Source organism: Anomaloglossus baeobatrachus, chromosome 5 (assembly GCF_048569485.1).
Source record: "Anomaloglossus baeobatrachus isolate aAnoBae1 chromosome 5, aAnoBae1.hap1, whole genome shotgun sequence".
NCBI lineage: Eukaryota > Metazoa > Chordata > Amphibia > Anura > Aromobatidae > Anomaloglossus > Anomaloglossus baeobatrachus.
The window spans coordinates 521,789,016-521,810,481 of NC_134357.1; the positions used below are offsets into that span (position 1 = coordinate 521,789,016).

General features: G+C 45.7%; 1 protein-coding gene across 1 annotated transcript in view; it reads left to right on the forward strand.

The window, feature by feature from the left end:
- Positions 1–21,466, forward strand: part of LOC142312879 (uncharacterized) — a 266,832-nt gene that overhangs the window by 119,038 nt on the left and 126,328 nt on the right. Inside the window, exons 21-27 of the mRNA XM_075351863.1 lie at positions 4,292–5,438; positions 7,463–7,615; positions 18,128–18,272; positions 18,399–18,578; positions 18,661–18,784; positions 18,868–18,962; positions 19,161–19,251. Coding sequence (XP_075207978.1) covers positions 4,292–5,438; positions 7,463–7,615; positions 18,128–18,272; positions 18,399–18,578; positions 18,661–18,784; positions 18,868–18,962; positions 19,161–19,251 — 1,935 coding nt within the window. The remainder of the gene's footprint in view (positions 1–4,291; positions 5,439–7,462; positions 7,616–18,127; positions 18,273–18,398; positions 18,579–18,660; positions 18,785–18,867; positions 18,963–19,160; positions 19,252–21,466) is intronic.

Consider the following 21,466-nt stretch of genomic DNA (forward strand, 5'->3'; position numbering starts at 1 on the left):
CGTGGACAAGTTGGTCCAAGTCTGAGATGGAAGTTCGTTAGGCAAGAGATAACAGTCTGAGGCCTGACGAGAGGCTTTAGCCCTGGTGCAAACTCTGTATTTACTGACATACTCATCAACATCTTTATGAGTATTCGGCCACTAAACGGAACCTTAAAAGAGATCTCCAAGTGAGAGAAGAACTCGGATGCCCAGCCAAAACAGAATCCTGCACTTCATTCAGAAGACCTGTGCGTAGAGAGGATAGTACATAAAACTTGTTCAGGGGCAAACCCTCTGGCTCACTATCCCGAGCATTCTGACTGCTCTATTTGAGATCTATCCCCAGAGCACCCACCATCACCCCTTACTAAGAATTTTGACAGGATTGTCATCCCTCTTTGGAGGTCTCCACTGTCCAACATCTAAACTGTGAGCAGTAGTCCTCAACTTTATGGTTTCCCTGAACATGCTTGGGGATCTTAGATTCAGCAACTGCGACTTTGTCAGAGTCATCATAGATGAGGGCAAGAGCAGAGAAAAATGCCTCAGCAGAGTAAAATGTCAGAGTTCTCAAGCAATGAATATACCCAAGCCTGAGGATCCCCACTGAGCAAGGACAAGACATTACCCATTTGTTGACTATCACCCCCAGAGGAAATAGGATGGAGGCGAAAGTACAATTTGCTTGAGGAAAAAAAAATTGTCCATTAATTTTACCTTTGGTTTAGATGTCGCATTCTCTGTATCATCAGAAAGTGCATGCTGCTGCTTTATATTGGCCACTTACAAGAGACAAGGCCTATTGTTACGCAACCAAGATGTCCACAGGATCCATAATGATGCCTTAAGGTGGCTTTACACGCTACGACATCGCTAAAGCGATGTCGTTGGGGTCAATGATTTTGTGACGCACATCCTGCCGCGTTAGTGATGTCGTTGCATGTGACACCTATTAGCGATTTTGAATCATTGCAAAAATGTTCAAAATGGCTGTTTTTTGTAAATACTAATATCTCTAGCTGCACAGCTCCTAATGGCTCTTGTACAGGCTGGAATTTCCCTAGCCACAACACTAGAAATCCACAACTCAGATCTGTCTCCCTAAAGGCCGTCAAGTTGTACTTCTTGAGGAACCAGAGGGGAGGCTTCTACGCACTATAAACCAAGTTAGAAGCATGCAGAGATAGGCAGGGTGAGGTGAGGAAACATAAAATACGTGCACGAGTTTAAAAGGTGAAATATATAATGCAAGTTAGGGTAGATGCCAACAGACCTAACAACAAACAAAAGAAAGGTGTAGGTAAGATAATTGAGAAAGCACAGAGCAAATGCCAGAAAGGTCTCTGTCACACAGGCAAAATTGCCTAAAAGCGCTGCTGGAACTCCTTAGCAGAATCCACAAAGGAATATAGCCAGCAGAGAAGGCTATTATCAGGAGAGTATAAATAACTCCACCTGGGATGTGATAGGACAGAGAAAGTGAGTAAATGAGAATATCTGATAAAAGCAAACCAAAAGGAAAGAAACAGTTGTACAAGACCATCAGCATCTGGACAGGGACTTACCAGCCTGTGGCTTAGCAGGGTAGGTAACTGACCATGCAGCACAAGGTCACCAGATCAAGTCCCAAAACCTAAGGCATGACAATATATTTTCAGGCAATCCCTTGCCATCTTACTTAGAAGTAACTAGCAGAAATTAAGCCGTCCTTTAAAATATACCAGACACGCATCTGTGAATAAGAACTTGAAGGTGTATTCGTGACCAAACTTGGCACTGAAATGTTCTATGAGGGGCCCAAGCTTATGCAAGCTATCATTATTTGGATCCTTTTGTGGTGTACATAGCGCATTATAAGAATGTCAAAATTTCAGGATCGCTTCAAAAGAATACAAGCAGGAAATGCAGCAGTAATTTTGTGGTGAAGCTGGAAGACGTCGCAGCCATAGAGATAAGGAGAAAAAGTGATAAAACGCTGAGAAATTTGTACAGGTTGTGTGTGACAGCAGAGCAACGGGAGAGATTAGTGTAGGAGGAAAAGAGACTGCAGCTGAATGTGATTGCTGTGTCAGTTCAGGAGATGAGTATATGTTTTTTTGTTACTACACTTTGGGCTCATTATCATTAACTTTTAAAGTAAGAGACAACTATTTTTAATGTTGTGTGACAGGCCTAAAATGAAATAAAATGTGATTCTGTGAATTTGTAGTCCACTACCTAAACCCACTGTGAATGTATACCCTGATTTTGCTATCAAAAGTTATTATTATTCATTATTACAGCGCCATTAATTCCTTGCGCTTTACATGTAATAAGGGGTATATATAATGGGGACAAGTACAATAATCATGAACAATACAAGGCACAGACAGGTACAGAAGGAAAGAGGACTCTGCGCACAAGGGCTCAGTCTACAAGGGATGGGTGAGGGTGGAGATGGTCATGCGGCGCTATAGAGGGCTGATGATTACTGCAGGTTGTAGGCTTCTCGGAAGAGGTAGGTCTTCAGGTTCCTTTTGAAGCTTTTCAATTTAGGTGAGTGTCTGATATGTTGTGGCAGAGAGTTCCTGAGTATGGGGGAGGTTCGGGAGAAATCTTGGATGCGATTGTGGAAAGAGGAGATGTGAGGGGTGTAGAGAAGGAGCTCTTGCGAGGATTGTAGGTTACGTGCAGGTAAGTACCAGGACACTAGGTCAGAGATGTATGGAGAAAACAGGTTGTGGATGGCTTTGTATGTTATGGTTAGAGTTTTGAACTGCAGTCGTTGGGCATTGGGAAGCCAGTGAAGGGATTGGCAGAGATGGGAGGTCAGAACAGGTGAATTAGTCGGGAATCATAGTTTACAATAGATTGTAGGCGTGCGAGACTATTTGAAGAGAGGACACAGAACAGGGGGTTGCAGTAGTCCAGTCGGGAGATAAGGTTATGCACTACTGTTTTTTGTAGCTTCATGGGAAAGGAATGTATGAATCGAATCTGGAAAAAAAAATTTGAGTTGGGGGTGAAAAGCGTTTGGATGTGTAGATTAAAAGGGGAGAGCAGAGTTGAGTCACTCCCAGGCAGCGAGCACGTGGGGCTGGGGAGAGTGAGTAGCCATTAAGTTTGATTGATATGTCTGTTGGGGGGTTGAGTGAGGGGGAGGTAAAATAATGAATTCTGTTTTTTCCATGTTAAGTTTTAGAAGTCGAGCAGAGAAAAAGAATGAAATAGCAGACAGACATTGTGTGATTCTGGTTGCTCATATCTTACTATTTTCTTACTATAAGAAAATCCTAAGTCTTCAATATTGTTCAGAGCTTTAGCAATATAGCTGGAAATAACGGTTGCTATTTTCACAAAAAAGAATACATTTTAACAGAATATCAATCAGGTACGGTAAATGTTTCTTAGGTTCGGGAGCAAGTTCTTCCTGAGTTTGAGTTTGTTTGGCCACTTCATGCTCCACTTCAGAAAATCAATTAACTTGATCCACCGAAAATGCAGATCGTCCAATATTCTATTCCGATCATGCTAACCAACAAGATGAAGAAAACCAGCAGTAAGCTTAGTGCTGGCTAAACCAGACAAAGGTTTCTAGGTATCCCTGGCATTCATTCTTTATTCCCTGCTGCAGGAATTCACAAATACTAAAATAATTGTCTGCTATTAGTATTCAGATGATGGGAAGAAGTGATCATAGATGGATCCGGGTCATACACATAAGTCAGAAAATTGGACATCCAAGTAGAAGGAAGCAGATTAGAAGCAACTTGAGGTCAACATCTATCTGCAGTTCAAGTAGCTGGAAGGCAGGAAAAAAGAGTCAAAGAGTTTGAAGGTCAAATATAAACAGATCAGAAGAGAATTCATAAGCTAAGTCAGGTAACAAAACTGATCAAAACCAATTAGTATCACTCACTATCACAGAACAGAGACAGCTGTCTAAGCTAATATCTGGCAACAACTTGTGTATATGAGAGATTCAGCTTTCTGGTTGTCCGGATTACCAGACTTATGGATTGGTCAACCAACAGGGTACTCAGTTTGGCTAATCAGCCATGTACACAAAAGGACTTGGTGACCGTGTATTGCACACGTATCTTGAAGATCACCACCAGAGTGACCATGAACATGCAAAAGTGCAGTGGGCCAGCCTGGAGGCCTAATACTATAATCTATTAGTCTCTGCTTTGAGGTTTACCGTTGCCACCACCCTGTTAGGCAATTAGTTTAGATTTCTATATAAATTGTAGTAAAATTACTAATATAATAATAATATAAATTGATAAATCAGAAATATTACGAAAAAATGTTTTTTTTTTTTCTTTAGATGACTTCACAAGGAGCTCAACTGGGTCTCTGATATTTTCAGACTTTAAAGCAGAAGATCATAGTATTACAACAGATACACAAGAAGAATCTGCCATTATCTCAGATATATCTCCTGCCCTTAACAGGAACAATCTACCATCTGATTCTTTTCTATCTTCCATCAACAAACATGAAAATGACAAAAGGGGTACTGAATATCAAAGAGCTGACACAGGAGAGAAACCATTTTCATGTTCAGAATGTGACAAAACTTTTAAACAGAAGTCGCAGCTTGTTAGACATCAGAAAACACACACAGCGGAAAAACCATTTTCCTGTTCAGAATGTGGAAAAAGTTATAGCAATAAATCAAGACTTGTTCGACATCAGAAAATTCACACAGGGGAAAAACCATTTTCATGTACAGAGTGTGGGAAATGTTTTAATCAGAAAACAAATCTTGTTACACATCTAAAAATTCACACAGGAGAGAAACCATTTTCATGTTTAGATTGTGGGAAATGTTTTAAACAGAAATCTGAGCTTGGTACACATCTGAGAATTCACTCAGGGGAAAAGCCATTTTCATGTTCAAAATGTGGGAAATGTTTTACAGGCAAAGCAACTCTTGCTACACATGAAAGAACTCACACAGGGGAAAAACCATTTTCTTGCTCCCAATGTGAGAAATTATTTTATCGGAAATCATCTTTAGATGTACATCAGAAAATTCACTCAGGGCAGAAGCCATATGAATGTTTAGAATGTGGAAAATGTTTTATGATGAAACACTATCTTGTTGTACATCAGAGATCTCACACAAGGGAGAAGCCATTTTCATGTTCAGAATGTGGGAAATGTTTTATAGGTAAATCAAATCTTGTTATACATCAGAGAACTCATACAGGAGAGAAGCCATATTCCTGTTCAGAATGTGGGAAATGTTTTACAGAAAAATCAAAAGTTGTTATACATCAGAGAACTCATACAGGAGAGAAGCCATATTCATGTTCCGAATGTGGGAAATGTTTTACAGAAAAATCAAAAGTTGTTATACATCAGAGAACTCATACAGGAGAGAAGCCATATTCATGTTCAGAATGTTGGAAATGTTTTCCAGAAAAATCAAAACTTGTTAAGCATCAAAGAATTCACAAAAGTAGGTAGCAAATTTTTTTTACCTGTTTTTCTCTTGTCAAATTGTACGAATAAGTAAGAATAAGTGTAGAAGTTATCAATCTCGCAAAAAGAAAGGAAACTGGTTATTAAGAAATGTATATAATTAGTAGTAAACCTCTGTTGTTGAAAAATAAATAACTTAAACTCTGTATTCTGTATATCCATCATGTGTATAAGTGTTTACATTTGCATATACTATACATACATAAAGGATGTGACTCTTCATTGTACTTTTTGTAACTCCTCATTTTGATGAAGCAACACTTCTGCATTAATAAAGTGGTAGTTTTACGTCTCTGTCCTCTGAGTCCGTACTTGACAATTTCCTGATTGCTTACGGATTCATTGAGATGTCCATTTTTATCGTATACATAAAAAAAGTTTTGATTTTCATCAGTGCTTAATCAATGTGTCATTTTGTACCTTCAGTGTTTAATCAGTTTTTCCTATATGCAAACAGATTGAGGTTTCTTGAGCTTCTCCTAGCAAACAATCAATGAAACATGCATGCCACCAGGATGCTATCATTGTGCTGACCATTTTATTCACTTATCTAATCTTTTGAATGAATCAGTTTGATTCACAACAGAAATTACATGTTCCCAACTATTCTTTAGTCTGTGATTAGTGATGGGAGAACCCACTGATATCTGGGACCAGCAGGTTCAACCGGATTTAAAAGCAAAACCCGGTTTGGTTCCGGAATTAATCCCGGATGTCTTCCCGGATGCCAATCACCATATAAGATTATGGGAATGCAAATCATGCGCTTTAAAATGGTGGTAGAAAGGGCTAGGGGGAGTAGAGAAAGTGTGTTATAATTACCAATCTCTGCCCGGCTGTAACTTTACTTCCAAGGCCACTCATTATCCCTCATGCATATGCACTGCTTCTCCTGCCCACCGGCAGTCCCGGCGTTTGTGATTGGTTGCAGTCAGACCGCACCCCCAACCTTTGTGACAGCGTGTCTCACTGCTTGGAATCACAGATGCTATGTGCGTGTCTATAGTGCTGTAAAAATACATTTTAAAAATTGGCGCAGGGTCCCCCCATATTATAGATATATACTATAAAATTCACCCCACCCCAAATAGTTATACACAAAAGGAGGGCTTTGTAAAATATTTTTGGACTAAATATACTGGTCAAGCACGGAATACCAGACAATCTATACAAAAAAGTGCTCAGAAGATCCAAATTTTATTAAAATATAATTTATTGAAAAATGTGTTAAAATATCAAAAATAACAAAAATAAATTGCAATAATTGCAAATGGCCAAAAGGTGGCACTATAACCACGTGATACACAGATTATTAACCAAAAATAATATGCCGATGCACAGATTAAATATTATAAATATACTTTGTCAATATATTAATAGTAAATAATTACAGCTGTTGAAAATATGATAAATAATATAGTAATACTAATACATACGACATTTAAGATATGGTCATAATACTATATACAGTTAATAATAAAAGGCTATCTTCCAATGACTACTGTTCACATTTTTAGAATTATTGGTTCTGAACCATCTTGGATTAACAATAAATAAATATCAAATAAATATTCAATAAACAAATCAATTTAAGGTATCTAAACCAAATTTATAATATTTAATAAACTAAAATAATTTATTGTATATAGACAGGAGTCATTGGAATGAACCAAACCATTTGAAAACTGTATACAGATACAGTAGCAACGCCAATAAATTGTGTATGTAATACTATATAAGAGGTATATTAATATGAATGACATAAAAAAAAATAGAACACAAGGGAGAGGGGACACTTAAAGTTGCCACACCATAGTGCCAGAATGGTATATTGATATAATGTACATATGGTAAATAGAGCAATGTAGTGTATTACCTGTCTCCATGTGGGGCTACTATCAATCCCTATGCGCATTTCGGCGCAGTGCTTTCTTCCGGGGAAGTCCACTTGTGACACGCCTGCTTTTAAAAATGCTCTCCGCAAAAGACGTGATGTTATTAAACCCAGTGAGACTGTCCCTTATCCCGACCCATCAGCTGCCCCTCCCAAGGAAACAGTTCCAGATCCCCAGACATGCAGTCGGCTGATAACTGCAGCGGTAACTTTCTCCACTCCTAATCATCGCTTATTAACTAAAGATGAGGACATTCCTAATCAGAGGTACACCCTCTCAGTTCATAGGGGCCCGAAATCTGGGACCCAATCATGCATTCTGAAATATGGACCAATACTACCCTTACGGTAGGCATAGGACCCATAGAGACTCAAAGTGTCTCTGCTATTGTCAATTTGGCCAACTTGTCCCTCCGCCATAGTGGGGGCATAGCGAAAGCTATAGTACAAGCAGAGGAACCAGAAATACAATCTCATTGTCACTCCATCATAAGGAAAAAGGGCAAAATCCAACTCACGGACCTGGCTGTTACAGGACCAGGAAATCTTTCTTGTAATATGATCATATATGCAGTAGGACCAATGTATGACCCCGACAAACATCAGTGCTGTGTGGAGGATTTACAGTTGACCATATCCCATGTACTTGAACTGACCAGGAAGAAACGCCTCCAATCCATTGCCATTCCTGCAATCCGCTCTCGGATCTTTGGTTTCCCTGTCAAACAATGCACACAGGCTATTGTTGATGCAATCATTAGTCACTGTCCCATATCTTCACCAGAAAAAATCCGTCTGGTCGCTACAAGTCTTGACAGTACTTCAAAGAAGCAATTCGTCCTTCGGCTGTGACCCCTAACTACGCTAGTCACTTACTGCAGCCAGAACGTATTTCCACATCACTACCCCCGGGGGGATCGGGTGAATTACTGCCCAGCCTACCAGCACCCCCTGTTGTCATGCTCCCACTAGCCCCAACGGGTGAAACCATTCAGGACCCTAAACCAGAAAAAAACATGTATGTCCCCTTTAAACCAGTCCAAGTGAATAGCCTACTCAGTTATCAGACCCGGAGAAGCAGCCTATGCCTTTTTACATAAGACTTCAGGAAATCTGTACAACCTATTCTGCAACTTAGAAGGATTTGTCCAACTTAGCCAGCATCAAAGCCGGTACTGTTTTTTACCCAGTCACGCAATCTGCTCTTCACCAAAGCGCTCTGGATTCGATGGTGGACTTTGGATCCAGAGTTGAGTTCTGCCGCCAAGTCCAAGCATGGGCAAAAGATCGCCTAGTGGCTTCTTCCTCCAATATCACCGACAATTAGTTGGCTTAAAAATTCTACATGAGATTATTCACTTCCTTTCGTGATCAAGGCTATGACATGTTTGTCCTGTTCCAACATGTTCACTTCCTAACTTCCTTTGTCAAAGCACTTAAGGACTCTATCAGATCGAAAATTGAGGACACCAGACCGAATACCCGGAGCTCCCCTCTAAATAGGTTTTCCTCATTGCCAAGTTCATTGAAAAAAAATTGGCCACCACCAATTCTACTACCTGATACTACCCCAGTTATGTATAATGCTCCTGTTAACCAAGGCCAACAAACAGCCCTCTCCAAGTATACTCACCTCAACAACCATATCCAGGCTGGCCCCAGCAATGCCTTCCACCCAGGAATCTTAAAGATACTATGTGTTTCAGATGTGCAAACTATGTACATGTCCAAAGAAACTGCAGGACCCGTATGCAGGAGCCACACCCTGCCAGAAATAACTATTTGCCAGATCAACTATGGCAACCATGAACAACAAATATCCCGTCCATAGGAAATTGGCAAGCCTGTGTCAAATGCTTTTACAAATATTACTGTCACAAATACTCCTTCTAAATCAGGCCCCATATTGACAGTATCTTTTGATGTTAATAGGAAAACCTTGCCTTTCCTGATCGACACAGGTGCAGCCAGATAAGTTATACGCCTCCAGGACTTAGAAGACCTATCTTTGATATCCCCAGATTGCTTGACCTGTGTAGGGGTTGACGGTAGGCACGTCTCTTCCCCACTAACTTAGCCTATCCTGTTGGACAAGCACATAAAGTTATTTCACGGCTACTCGTCTCACTCACTTGCCCACTTAATTTACTTGGAGCAGATCTCCTGCAGAAACTCAGAGCTTCAATTGTATATAATGAAGTTGGGATGCACTTGTCTATGCCCGATTCTCTGACGCCAGAAGATCCCTGCCTTCTTGAAGCCGCCCTGCTCCTCTTCATTGCCACAGATCGCCTTTGATACCGGAATACTATTTCAATCAAATCCCTTCAGATCTGTGGTCAAAAAGCCCAGATGACTTTGCACACCTTCTGGTTTCACCTGTACAGGTTTTCCTAAAACTATGAGCCACCATACTTCAATTACCTCAATATCCCCTGAAGGCCAACCAAGAGAAATGCCTTGAGGAACAAATCCAATCCCTCCTCGCAAATGGTGCCCTGATATGATACGTCTCATCTGCCAATACCCCTCTATTTTCGGTAAAAACGAAGACTGCCAAGAGAGAACCAGAAAGAAAAAAACAAACAAAGATATCCTAAGTCACCCTGTCATTATCCTTGTCTCACATGATCTCATGGCTATTTTCGAACAAAGTCAACAGAAGAATATTTCCTCGCAAAGGCATACAAGATTCCAGTTCCTCCTGCCCAAAGTTACGCTCTGGCGCTGTACTACTTTCAATCTAGCGACTCTGCTTCCTCTTTAAAGGGGGGAATACTCCTCTACATGGGCTATTGTCGCGGGCGGCGGGGCGCTGCGCTCGCTAACGCGGGACTTCACTCTGCCCACAACTGGCGCCCTTTTTGGAAGGTCCCGCGGTGACATGGCCTGGGGTGCTGCCTCGCAGCAGCGACCCGGCGCAGCCTCAGCCGAGGTTTGGGGTTTGGGAACAGGGATCCTCACCGGCTGGACCTCCGCCTCCTTCTGGACCGGACGGACTACCGGAGCCGGGACGGTCTTGGGTGCGGCCACTTCCGGTGCCGACGGCTCCTCTTCGCGGACGGGCACCTCCTGCTGGATCTTCCATGGCAGCGGTGCGGCTCGTCTGCGGACATCACTTGCAGGCTGGTCCTCCAGGGCGGACGGGCAGAGCTCCGCTACCGGTGGTGGGGGTAGCGTGTTACGAGGGGGACCCGGGGAAGCGTGCCAAGATGGGGAATGGACAGCTTCCACCGGTCAAGGTCCACTGTGCGGTGTAAGGGACCGCTGCTATGGTGGGTGAAGAGTGAGCGGGTTGCTGCTAGCGATCGTCTGGAATGTCACAGACGATCTATGTACACCGGTCTGCCCTAACCCGTGTGGGTTGTATGGCAGGGATCACACGGCTCGGTGTACCTGTTGCACGGGGAAGCACAGAGGTGCCCACGCACGTGTGCCAGTGCAAGTCACGAGAATATGGCACGAGGGTAGCACAGAGGTGCCCACGCACGTGTGCTTTCAATAACCAGGTCCGGTGGAGACTCGAGGAGCTCACCTGGGACAGGAACACGGCTTGTTGAAGGAGCTACTGCCGGAGCAGCAAGGCAGGGACACAGCCTGCAAACCAGGTACTGCCTAAGCAGCAAGGGCCAAGCCCACAGAAAACGATAATGCCTGAGCAGTGGCGTGGCAGCACGCTGCCAGACATCCAAACATAGAAGGACGGTCGCGCGCCGCCATGATGGCAGAAGGAGCTTTTAAGGAGGTGTAGCTCCAGCCAAGGGCGGGCGCGAGGCGGAGATGACGGACTTGACCCAATCAGGATCCACGACATCCCAGCCTGGCCAGTCAGGATTCACCACGTCACCAGCCTTGTCATCAAGCCGTGTGACGTCAGTGGGCGAATCAGGATCCACCAAGCATAGCACATGCTCACCTTCCTGCCTCTGGGAAATAGAGGCGGGATCCTCGGTCTCACAATGTGTAGAGATAACGGGAGTCTCACTGCTTCCCTGAACAGCAAACCTCTGCACATTGCGCAACCTCACAGACCTTCGAGGCTGCTGAGCAGGAGGAGCTGCGGCAGGCAAGGAATGGGAGACCGCCTCATTTCTTGCAACAGGAGTACCACTAGGTGTCACCCTCGTGCTGCCTCTCTGAGGAGGTTTCTCCTGCAGTCTGGCAGACCTTCGGCGCTGCTGAGCAGGAGCGCTCGTGGCAGGCAAGGAGACTGTCTCATTCCTTGCCACAGGAGAGCCACGAGGTGTAACAGTAGCGGGCCTAGTGGCAGGGTAGCAGCAACCGATACGGATAGCGGGGGAGGCAGCAGGGTGAGCGGGCGCAGACCGGGCCCCTCAGCCACAGCGACCGGTCCGTCTGTGACACAGGGGCGTGGGTTGCTTACCCGCTCCTCCAACTCTGTCTCCACACGGCCGCCACCACTTCCGCCATGTCGGCCACCCATCCTTCCAAGAAGAACTGCACTTGGGCCTGCAGGCGGCTGCACATTTGCGCGGTCCGAACCTCCACCCATGCCGCTGTTCCTGGCGTGGGCTCTGGGGTTTCAGCGGTGCTGGACGGACGGGACATCTTGTGCAGCAGTGTTCCAGGAACCGTATGGCTTGCAGAGTCCTGGCGTCCCTGCTTTTATGGCCTCGGTTACATTAGACAGGCTTTCACTCGCCCCCCCCTTGGTTCTTTCCAGCACTTCATGCTCGGGGAAGACGCTCGAGCGGGAAATCTTCGTGCCAAAGATGGCGGCGCTTCAAATTTTTTGGTTGGACGCCGCCGGCGGGGACTGCAAGGCGCACTTCTACCGGTAGGTAGATCGGTTCTATCCTGTTCGTGACGCCAAGTTGTCGCGGGCGGCGGGGTGCTGCGCTCGCTAACGCTCGGGTCCGGCGCTGCTGCTGCTCGGTGGCTCAAGCGGTGGGCCGGATCCGGGGACTCGAGCAGCGCTCCTCGCCTGTGAGTGAAAAGGGGGTGGTTTGTTTGGGGATTTAGTCCGTGACGCCACCCACGGGTTGTGAAGATGGGCACCACCGCTACTGGTGACCGGGATCCCGGGAGCGATGATAGGGAGCAGCTGGGATGTTGTTCTTCCCCTCCGTGGGTAGGGGTTGGTGGTCCCGGGGCCCAGTGGTGTGACGGGGAGACAGGGTTGGTGAGGTGCAGGGTTGCAGGGACAGCGCGGCGCGGTGCCAGATGGCACTGGTGTACTCACTCAGCAACAAATGCACAAAGTCTCCGGTAAACCAAACGGCTGGATGGACGGGTCCCGCAGCCAGCTGCAGTGTCTCTCCCCGGACAGGTGATGGTGGCTGTCTTTCCCTGCACCTTTTAGAATGTTCTGACTCCTGTGGTTGCCCACCGGTAGTCCTCTCCCCGACGTATAGGTGCAGTAGGAGCCCGTTTTGCCCGCAGGCGCTGGCCCTTGGATCTCTAGCCTGTGGCGGTGGCTGTATATCCTCACGGTGTGAGCGGTTGCCTTCAATTGGGACTTGGTTGTTAGGGAACTCCGGGGGTTCCTGTCACATTCGGATTTAACTATTAACGGCGGCTCCAAGCATGGTCGGGGTCCGATGGCCCTGCCTGTGTGCTTAGCTTCACTCCGTTCCCCGGTCCGGTACCGGCGGGCCGACGCCCGACCCCAGTCCTTACGGCTCTGCGGAGTTCCAACAACTCCTGCAGACGGCCACCACCGTCTGCCAACCTTGCTGTCAGTGCCTGGGCTCCAACCCAGACACCTCAAGTGTTCACTCCTCTCACTTTCACCTCCACAACTGAACTGACACTTTTCCCGCCTCCAGGCCTGTGAACTCCTCGGTGGGTGGGGCCAACCGCCTGGCTCCGCCACACCTGGTGTGGACATCAGACCCTGGAGGGAGGCAACAAGGGTTTTTGTCTGACTAATGTAACTGTCTGGGGGGTGGGGGTGTGTATGTTGTTATGTATGTGACTACCTGGCTAGTCCAGGGCGTCACTATCATCTCCAGGCCTATGGCCATTGACTATGAAGACCTGGACACCCAAGAACATAATTGCTTTGAACTTATGCGATCTTAGTGCTCCCACCTGCCTACAGATACAGAGACACCATTGCCAGATAAGGATCTGAGACCTTCTTTCTAGACGGCTATGCGGATGAGACAGGACGGTTTCACACAAGTTACTCTGTTGTGGCGCTTCCGGATATCAATATTGCGGAACCACTGTCTCCACACAAGTCAGCACAGAAAGCCAAACTGACGGTTCTCTCTAAGGCCTGCGAACTGGCGGAAGGAAAAATGGCCAATATCTACACGGACTCCAGATACGCGTCTCTGTGGGCACTACGAGGCTACAAATCAGCCAGTGGAGCACCCATAAAGAACTCTGAAGCTGGTGAAGCATTGATCACAGCTTTCAAACTACCAACGGCCGTGGCAGTCATAAAAAACTGAAGCACACTGGAAACTAAACTCAGAAGAAGCTAAAGAGAATCAACAGCAAAAGAAAAAGGAACAGAACAAACAAGAAGATGTCTGAGGAATACACCAATTCAAGATCTTCCAAGACAAGGCTTTACCTGGAGAAAAAACTCAATGGAAAGAGAGAGGTGCAGAGCAAGACACAGATGGGATTTGGATAAAAGGGAAGAAAGTCTGCCTACCAAGGAGTCTGTATTATGCGGTATCCCAGCGGGCTCACGGGATCATCCACCGAGGAAGAAATCAAACATTTTCGGCAATCACCGTTCTCTATCTGGCACTAGGAATATCTTCAATCATTAACCAACTCGTACAGGACTGTCAGATCTGTCAGACGTGTAATGTGGAAAGATCAGTGAAGACACCGGCTAAACATCTGGCCAAACCACTATTCCCATTCCAAAGGATCTAAATTGACCATATTCAGTTACCCAAGCCCGGGTAAAATGAGTATGCACTGGTGATAACAGATATGTTCTCAGCATGGCCTGAGGCCTACCCCGTCTCCAACATGACAGCCAAAACAACTATCAAGAAGTTGCTTACAGATGTAGTCTGCCGCTTTGGATTCCCAGACGTTATGGAGAGCAATCAAGGCCGTGCCTTTACAGTAGATGTGACTAGATAGCACTAGTCCCTAGTGAGAGCACACTTAGGTCTTCACATACCCTACCACCCCCAGAGTAGTGGCAAAGTTGAAAGACTCAATGGGACCCTGAAAAATAAAATCCTAAAAGCCAGCCAGGAACTGTCTCATCCCTGGGCTGAGATATTGCCCATAGTCCTGTACTCAGTCAGAAACACCCTGCTCCAATCTACAGGGCTAACTCACGATGAGATTCTGTTTGGGGGGCTTCCAAGGCTAGGACAATGTACCCTGGCAAAGGTTCTTATGCCATTTCACATAGCCTTTGAGGGAGCAGGAGCTTTACAATCTAAGGATATACATAGAAATAGAAGGGAAGTAGAGATCAAGGGAAGTTTAGACCTCCATGTTTATATTGATGCTATATAGGAAAATAATGACAGCACAGAGAACCAACAGGGATAATGGAAGTCCTCTGGTCCTGAGAAATCCGGGTACAAAGGGGAATGCTCCAAAAGGCATCATTAATCTCAATCCGGTGAAGACTCCACTACCCTCCCCGCTTGGGACCAATCCGATTCAAAGGTAATTCAGATAGGGATAGACTTAAGCGGGCTTTACATGCTGCGATCTCGCTAGCGAGATCGCAAGCGATTGTACCCGCTCCCGTCGGTTGTGCAACACGGGCATATCGCTGCCCGTCGCGCACAACCTCGCTTACCCCCGTCACACGGACTTACCTGTCCGGTGTTGTCGCTCTGGCCGGCGATCCACCTCCTTTCTAGGGGGGCAGATCGTGCGGCGTCACAGCGACATCATACGGCAGCCGCCCAATAGAAGCGGAGGGGCGAAGATGAGCAGGACGTAACATCCCGCCCACCTCCTTCCTTCCGCATAGCCGGTGGTGGCAGGTAAGGAGATGTACCTCGCTCCTGTGGTGTCACACATAGCGATGTGTGCTGCCGCAGGAACAACAAACAATATCGCTAATGAGAGGTAAACGATTTTTTGTTTTAGGACGACCTCTCCGCGGCAAACGATCTTTGCCGCTTTTGCCATCGTTTTAGGTCGCAAATAACTGTTACACGCTACGATATCATTAATGACACCGGATGTGCGTCACAAACAACGTGACCCCGACGATAATTCATTAACGATATCGTAGCGTGTAAAGCCCACTTTAGGCCGGTTTCACACATCCGGATTTTTGCCGTTTTGACGGTTCTGATGCACGCCAGTACAGCATGTGACTAGAGCTTGTCGCGCTGCCACTGTACTGGCGTGCGCCGGAACCGGCAAAACGGCGAAAAGCCGGATGTGTGAAACCGGCCTTAGGGAATCAGATAGAAAAGTATTTTAGGGGGGACTGTGAGAATACAAAATATTTTTCTATATGCTTTTTACTGTGAGAATATATATATATTTTTTTCTATATGCTGTTCTGTAACCAAACTTTCTTTTTTATATGAGTAAGAAGAAAGAGCCTGTTTTCTGATTACTGCTGGTATCAGGAAAGCAAGAATGTGTATACCAAGGTCAGCAGCTGAAGACTGAAACAAAGGAACGGAATGCAGCTATTGATATCAAAGACTGGCTATCTGCGCAAGTCCAAATTTATGGCCTGAGGTGCTACATGCTAAAAACTCTGCAAGATATGGAGTTGGAGACACAGGCGGGGCTGGAGGAGAAGTCCCAAAAACTGCATAAACGTCGCAGGTTTTCTGCATATGCTTTAATATAGCCAATGGCATACTTAGGAATTTTACTAAAAGATTAACCCATTACTGCTCTATAAAAGGCTTGTGTAATAAAAAAAATAAAGCACTTGGATGTGCACCTCCTCATATTACTGAACGAGGAGCTTATACCAACTACATTTTGCGTGGTCTAATTTCCTCTTGCTAGCATTCAGTAATGCTTGATTTGAGATTTCAGCAGACATTCGCTGTCAAGAAGGAGACTTCCGAAACTATGGAATTTCTCCTTATCACACACTCGGCTCCGCTCCATACACTTTATAAACACACGGCTCCGCTCCATACACTTTGTACACACACGGCTCCGCTCCATACACTTTGTATACACACAGCTCCACTTCATACACCTCGTACACACACGGCTCTGCTCCATACACCTCGTACACACACGGCTCCACTCCGTACACCTCGTACACACACGGCTCTGCTCCATACACCTCGTACCACACACGGCACATCCACACTGTAAACCCCTCCTGACCCCACACATAAACTTCCCCTCATCCAGCCCCATGACAACCAGCACAGCAGAGTCCTGCATATACTGAGGAGCTGACCATGTGACCCCTGACTCCTCCCCTCCATGTGACATCATCACAGGTCCTGTAAGCACAGAGCAGCCATATATCTAGTGTGCGGCTCTGCAGGTGGAGGTATGTGGAGATTCCCCATTACTGTGCGTAGGGGGCATTAAAGGGAACCTGTCATCAGATTTGACCCCTATAAGCTGTGGCCACCACCAGTGAGCTCTTATATATAGCATCTTAATATACTGTCTATAAGAGCCCAGGTCACTCTGTATAACATAAAAAACAACTTTTATAATACTCCCCTAGGGGGCAGTCCGGTCTGATGGGTGTCACTGCTCTCCGATCCGGCACCTCCTCTCTGCAGTGGTCACCGTTAGTGATGGGCAGTCCGGCTCTTTTTGGTGATCCGGTTCCCATGGCTTTGCTCACCAAAAAGAGCCGACTCTTTCGTATCGTTCATGGCTCCCTATTAAATGTGTTCACCGCAAGTGAATACATATTTAAGCTTGTGTTAACCACGTCCACCCGCTGATAAACCCCCACCCACTCACAACGGACCAATTAATTTGCTGAGTGAGTGCGGTTTTGTCCACCAAACACCAATATTTTATGCCCAGTGAGAGCCGTTTAGAGAATTTAGTGGCTCACACTGGTGATCTGGCTCCTGTCAGTCACAGCAGGGAGCCGAATCTTTGTGTTGGATCATTCGCAACTTACACATCACTAGTCGCCGTCTTCATTCTATCCTGCCCAGTGTGGATGATGTGGTCTACGTCTTCCACATCGGCGGGCACTGTGACCCTGCACAGGCACATTGTGATCTGCACTGCTGAGGGCAGATCAAAGTATTGTAGTGCGCATGCACTGGTGGACGTTAACTTTTCCTCACGCCTGCGCATTACAGTACTTTGTTCTGCCCTAAGCAGGGCAAATCAGAATGCTCCCGTGCAGGACCACAATGCCGACCTGGGATGGATAGAAGGAGGACAGGGATCTCAGCAGAGAGGAGGCGCCGGACCAAAGAGCAGCGACACCCATCGGACTGGACCGACCCCTAGTGGGTATTATAAAAGTGTTTTTTATGTTATATAGAGTGGTCTGGGCTCTTACATGCAGTGTTCTAGAATGCTGTATATAAGAGCTCAGTGGTGGTGGCCGCAGTGGTGACAGGTTCCCTTTAACCCTTTCAGCTCTAAGACTATTGGAGGAGGTTTTCATTTTCTGCTTGCCAGATATAATGGCGGTGGTTCTATCTTGTCTTGGTCAGATACGTTCTGCAGATATTCCGACCTCTGTACTAAAAAATGTCTCCATTTTGTTATATTCTGATTGTTTTCCTTATAGTGAAGACTATTTATTTTTGATAAAACTGATGGGTTTTTTTTTTGTATCTCCATTATATGTATTATTACACCGGATTCTTTCTGATGTTGCATTGTTATCTTCTCCCCTTTCAGGTCCCTACAATATCGGATCCTCTCAGATCTTCTATATAAGAGAATTTTCCTTATTGACCCATCAAGAATGGATAGGGACAGGGACAAGATGGTGGAGAGGATATTACACCTCACCCTAGAGATCCTCTACCGGCTTACTGGAGAGGTGAGAGATACTGATGTCACATTACATCATTCTTATCTATGGGAATAACAGATGGACAGAACTGGAGAGGTGAGGACTCTGGAAATGTCTGTAGTGAGATTTATTAATGTGTCTCTCCATATCCAGGAATACACAGTAGTGAAGAAGACCTCTAGTGAGCGCTATCAGGCCCCTGTGTCTGAGGGATGGGGAAGACCCCTGAGCCCAATCACGGGGCCTCCACCTCACTCCCTGATACATGAGGACATCAATGACCAGAAGATCCTAGAACTCACCTACAAGATGATTGAGCTGCTGACTGGAGAGGTGACACTGCTGGGAATGCTGGGACATTATACAGTAATAATATGGAGGGATCAGGGGATGACGGTATCATTGTATGTGTCAGGTTCCTATAAGGTGTCAGGACGTCACCGTCTATTTCTCCATGGAGGAGTGGGAGTATTTAAAAGGACACAAAGATCTGTACAAGGACGTCATGATGGAGGTTCCCCAGCCCCTAACATCACCAGGTAATAGACAGGATTAAATACACACAGCCTATAATTATCTGTATGTAAAGAATGAATTCAGTCCCTGTATGTGTTTCCTCCAGTTCTATCCAGTGAGAAGATAACACCAGAGAGATGTCCCCGTCCTCTTCTTCCACAGGACTGTAAACAAGATCCCAATGTTCCTCAGGATCATCAGGTAGATGGAGAGAAGGTGTCATGAAATCTCCCCTATGATGTGTAGACGGCTGTGAAGGTCTTGTGTTCAGTTTTCTTTTATCCTCCAGTATTATATGGTTTATACTTGTGTAATGAGAACGGTGGAGATGGCAGGATTAGAGCTGATCATAGATGTGACTTCTCCATCTGTCTGTGACTTTTGCAATATTTCTTCCAGGGTGAAGATCTGATCCTTATTAATACTGCAGGGACATATGTGAGGGGTGAAGAGTGGTGTAAAGAGGAGATTCTTACATGTGACTACCCAGGTGAGTAGTAACCACTAAATGCAGAGACATCATAGATTCTCCTCTTTCACGGCTGTCACTGCTTTTTCAGGGTTGTATTCCTACCATAACAAATGGTCACAATTCTGCTGCTAGAACACCACATGCTCCTCTACCCAAAACTGTCCTCGTTATTTTTGGGCATCGGATGCCCTTCTGTTGGAGTGAGATCTGTTTCAGCCAGAGCCTACAGGTAGGATCCACCCTTTCACCTGAAATTAGAAGAGGTTGCCTCTTAAGGGGGCTTTACATGCAGCGATATCACTAGCGAGCGTACCCGACCCTGTCGTTTGTGTGCCACGGACAAATCTCTGCCCGTGGCGCACAATATCGTTAGGAGCCGTCACACGTACTTACCTGACGCGCGACGTTGCTGTGGCCAGCGAACCACCTCCTTTCTAAGGGGGCGGTTCGTGCGACGTCACAGCGGCGTCACTAAGCATCCGCCCAATAGAACGGAAGGGCGGAGATGAGCGGCCGTAACATCCCGCCCACCTCTTTCCTTCCTCATTGCCGGCAGCCGCAGGTAAGCTGTAGTTCGTCGTTCCCGAGGTGTCACACGTAGCGTTGTGTGCTGCCGCCGGAACGACGGACAACCTGCCTCCTCAATAATCAACGATTTTTTGAAAAGGATCGACGTGTCAACGATGGACGATTTGGTGAGTATTTTCCATTGTTAATGGTTGCTCGTTGTGTCACACGCAATGACGTCACTAACGATGTAGGATGTGCGTCACTGAATCCGTGACCCCGGCGATATATCGTTAGGCCTTTAGGTGCCCAGATCTCTAATCTGCAGGAGGAGGATGCCTAAAATACCCGTTTCACACATTCGGCATTTCACCAGATGCCGGATACAGCATACATGCAGTACAGTAAATTAATTTACAGTGTAAGAGCGACACCATGTGGACAAATGTGGTTGTGCATAAAGCACACAACCGCATGATGTCGCGCTTCCACTGTAAATTAATGTACTGTACTGCATGTGTGCCGGATCCGGCATCCAGCGAAATGCCGGATGTGTGAAACGGGCCTAAGCCATAGCCTGGCCCTTTAAGAAGATGTGTGCCCGTGCCGTAAGTGCGCTCCCAAGAAACCTGGGTGGCATGTGCAGGCCTTGGGAGACTGGGACAGGGACCGCAGACAATGAAGCCACCACTAGGCAGCCGAAAATGTAAGTGTGCCATCATCCCCACTGGGAAAGGGGGCAGTATGACGTTACAGTACCCACCCTCCCTTATGGTCCCCTTTTCCAGGCCGGAAAGGTATATTTTCAGGGGAAGACGTGCATTAACCCCTTCACCCCCGGCCACTAAAACACCTTAATGACCGGGCCATTTTTTTGCAATTCTGACCAGTGTCACTTTGACAGGTTATAACTCTTGAACGCTTCAACGGATCCTGGCGATTCTGACATTGTTTTTTCATAACATATTGTACTTCATGTCAGTGGTAAATTTAGGCCGATATTTTTTGCGTTTATTTGTGAAAATTTAGGAAATTTTGCGAAAATTTCGCAATTTTCAAACTTTGAAAATTTATGCCCATAAATCTGAGAGATATGTCACACAAAATAGTTACTAAATAACATTTCCCACATGTCTATTTTACATCAGCGCAATTTTTGAAACAATTTTTTTTTTCGTTAGGAAATTAGAAGGGGTCAAAGTTCATCAGCAATTTCTCATTTTTCCAACAAAATTTACAAAATAATTTTTTTTAGGGACCACATCACAATTGAAGTGACTTTGAGAGGCCGAGGTGATGGAAAATACCCAAAAGTGACCCCATTCTAAAAACTGCACCCCTGTGACTTTGAGAGAATGAGGTGATGGAAAATACCCAAAAGTGACCCCATTCTAAAAACTGCACCCCTCACACTGCTCAAAACCACATCCAAGAAGTTTATTAACACTTTAGGTGATTCACAGGAACCAAAGCAATGTGAAAGGAAAAAATGAAAATTTTTACTTTTTAACACAAAAATGTTACTGTAGCCATAAAATTTTCATTTTCACAAGGGAGAAAAGAGAAATTGCACAATACAATTTATTGTGCATTTTCTCCTGAGTACGCTGATACCCCATATGTGGTGGAAATCAAATGTTTGGGCATACGGCAGGGCTCGGAAGGCAAGGAGCGCCATTTGAATTTTTGAGTGCAAAATTACCTGCACTCATTAGCGGACGCCATG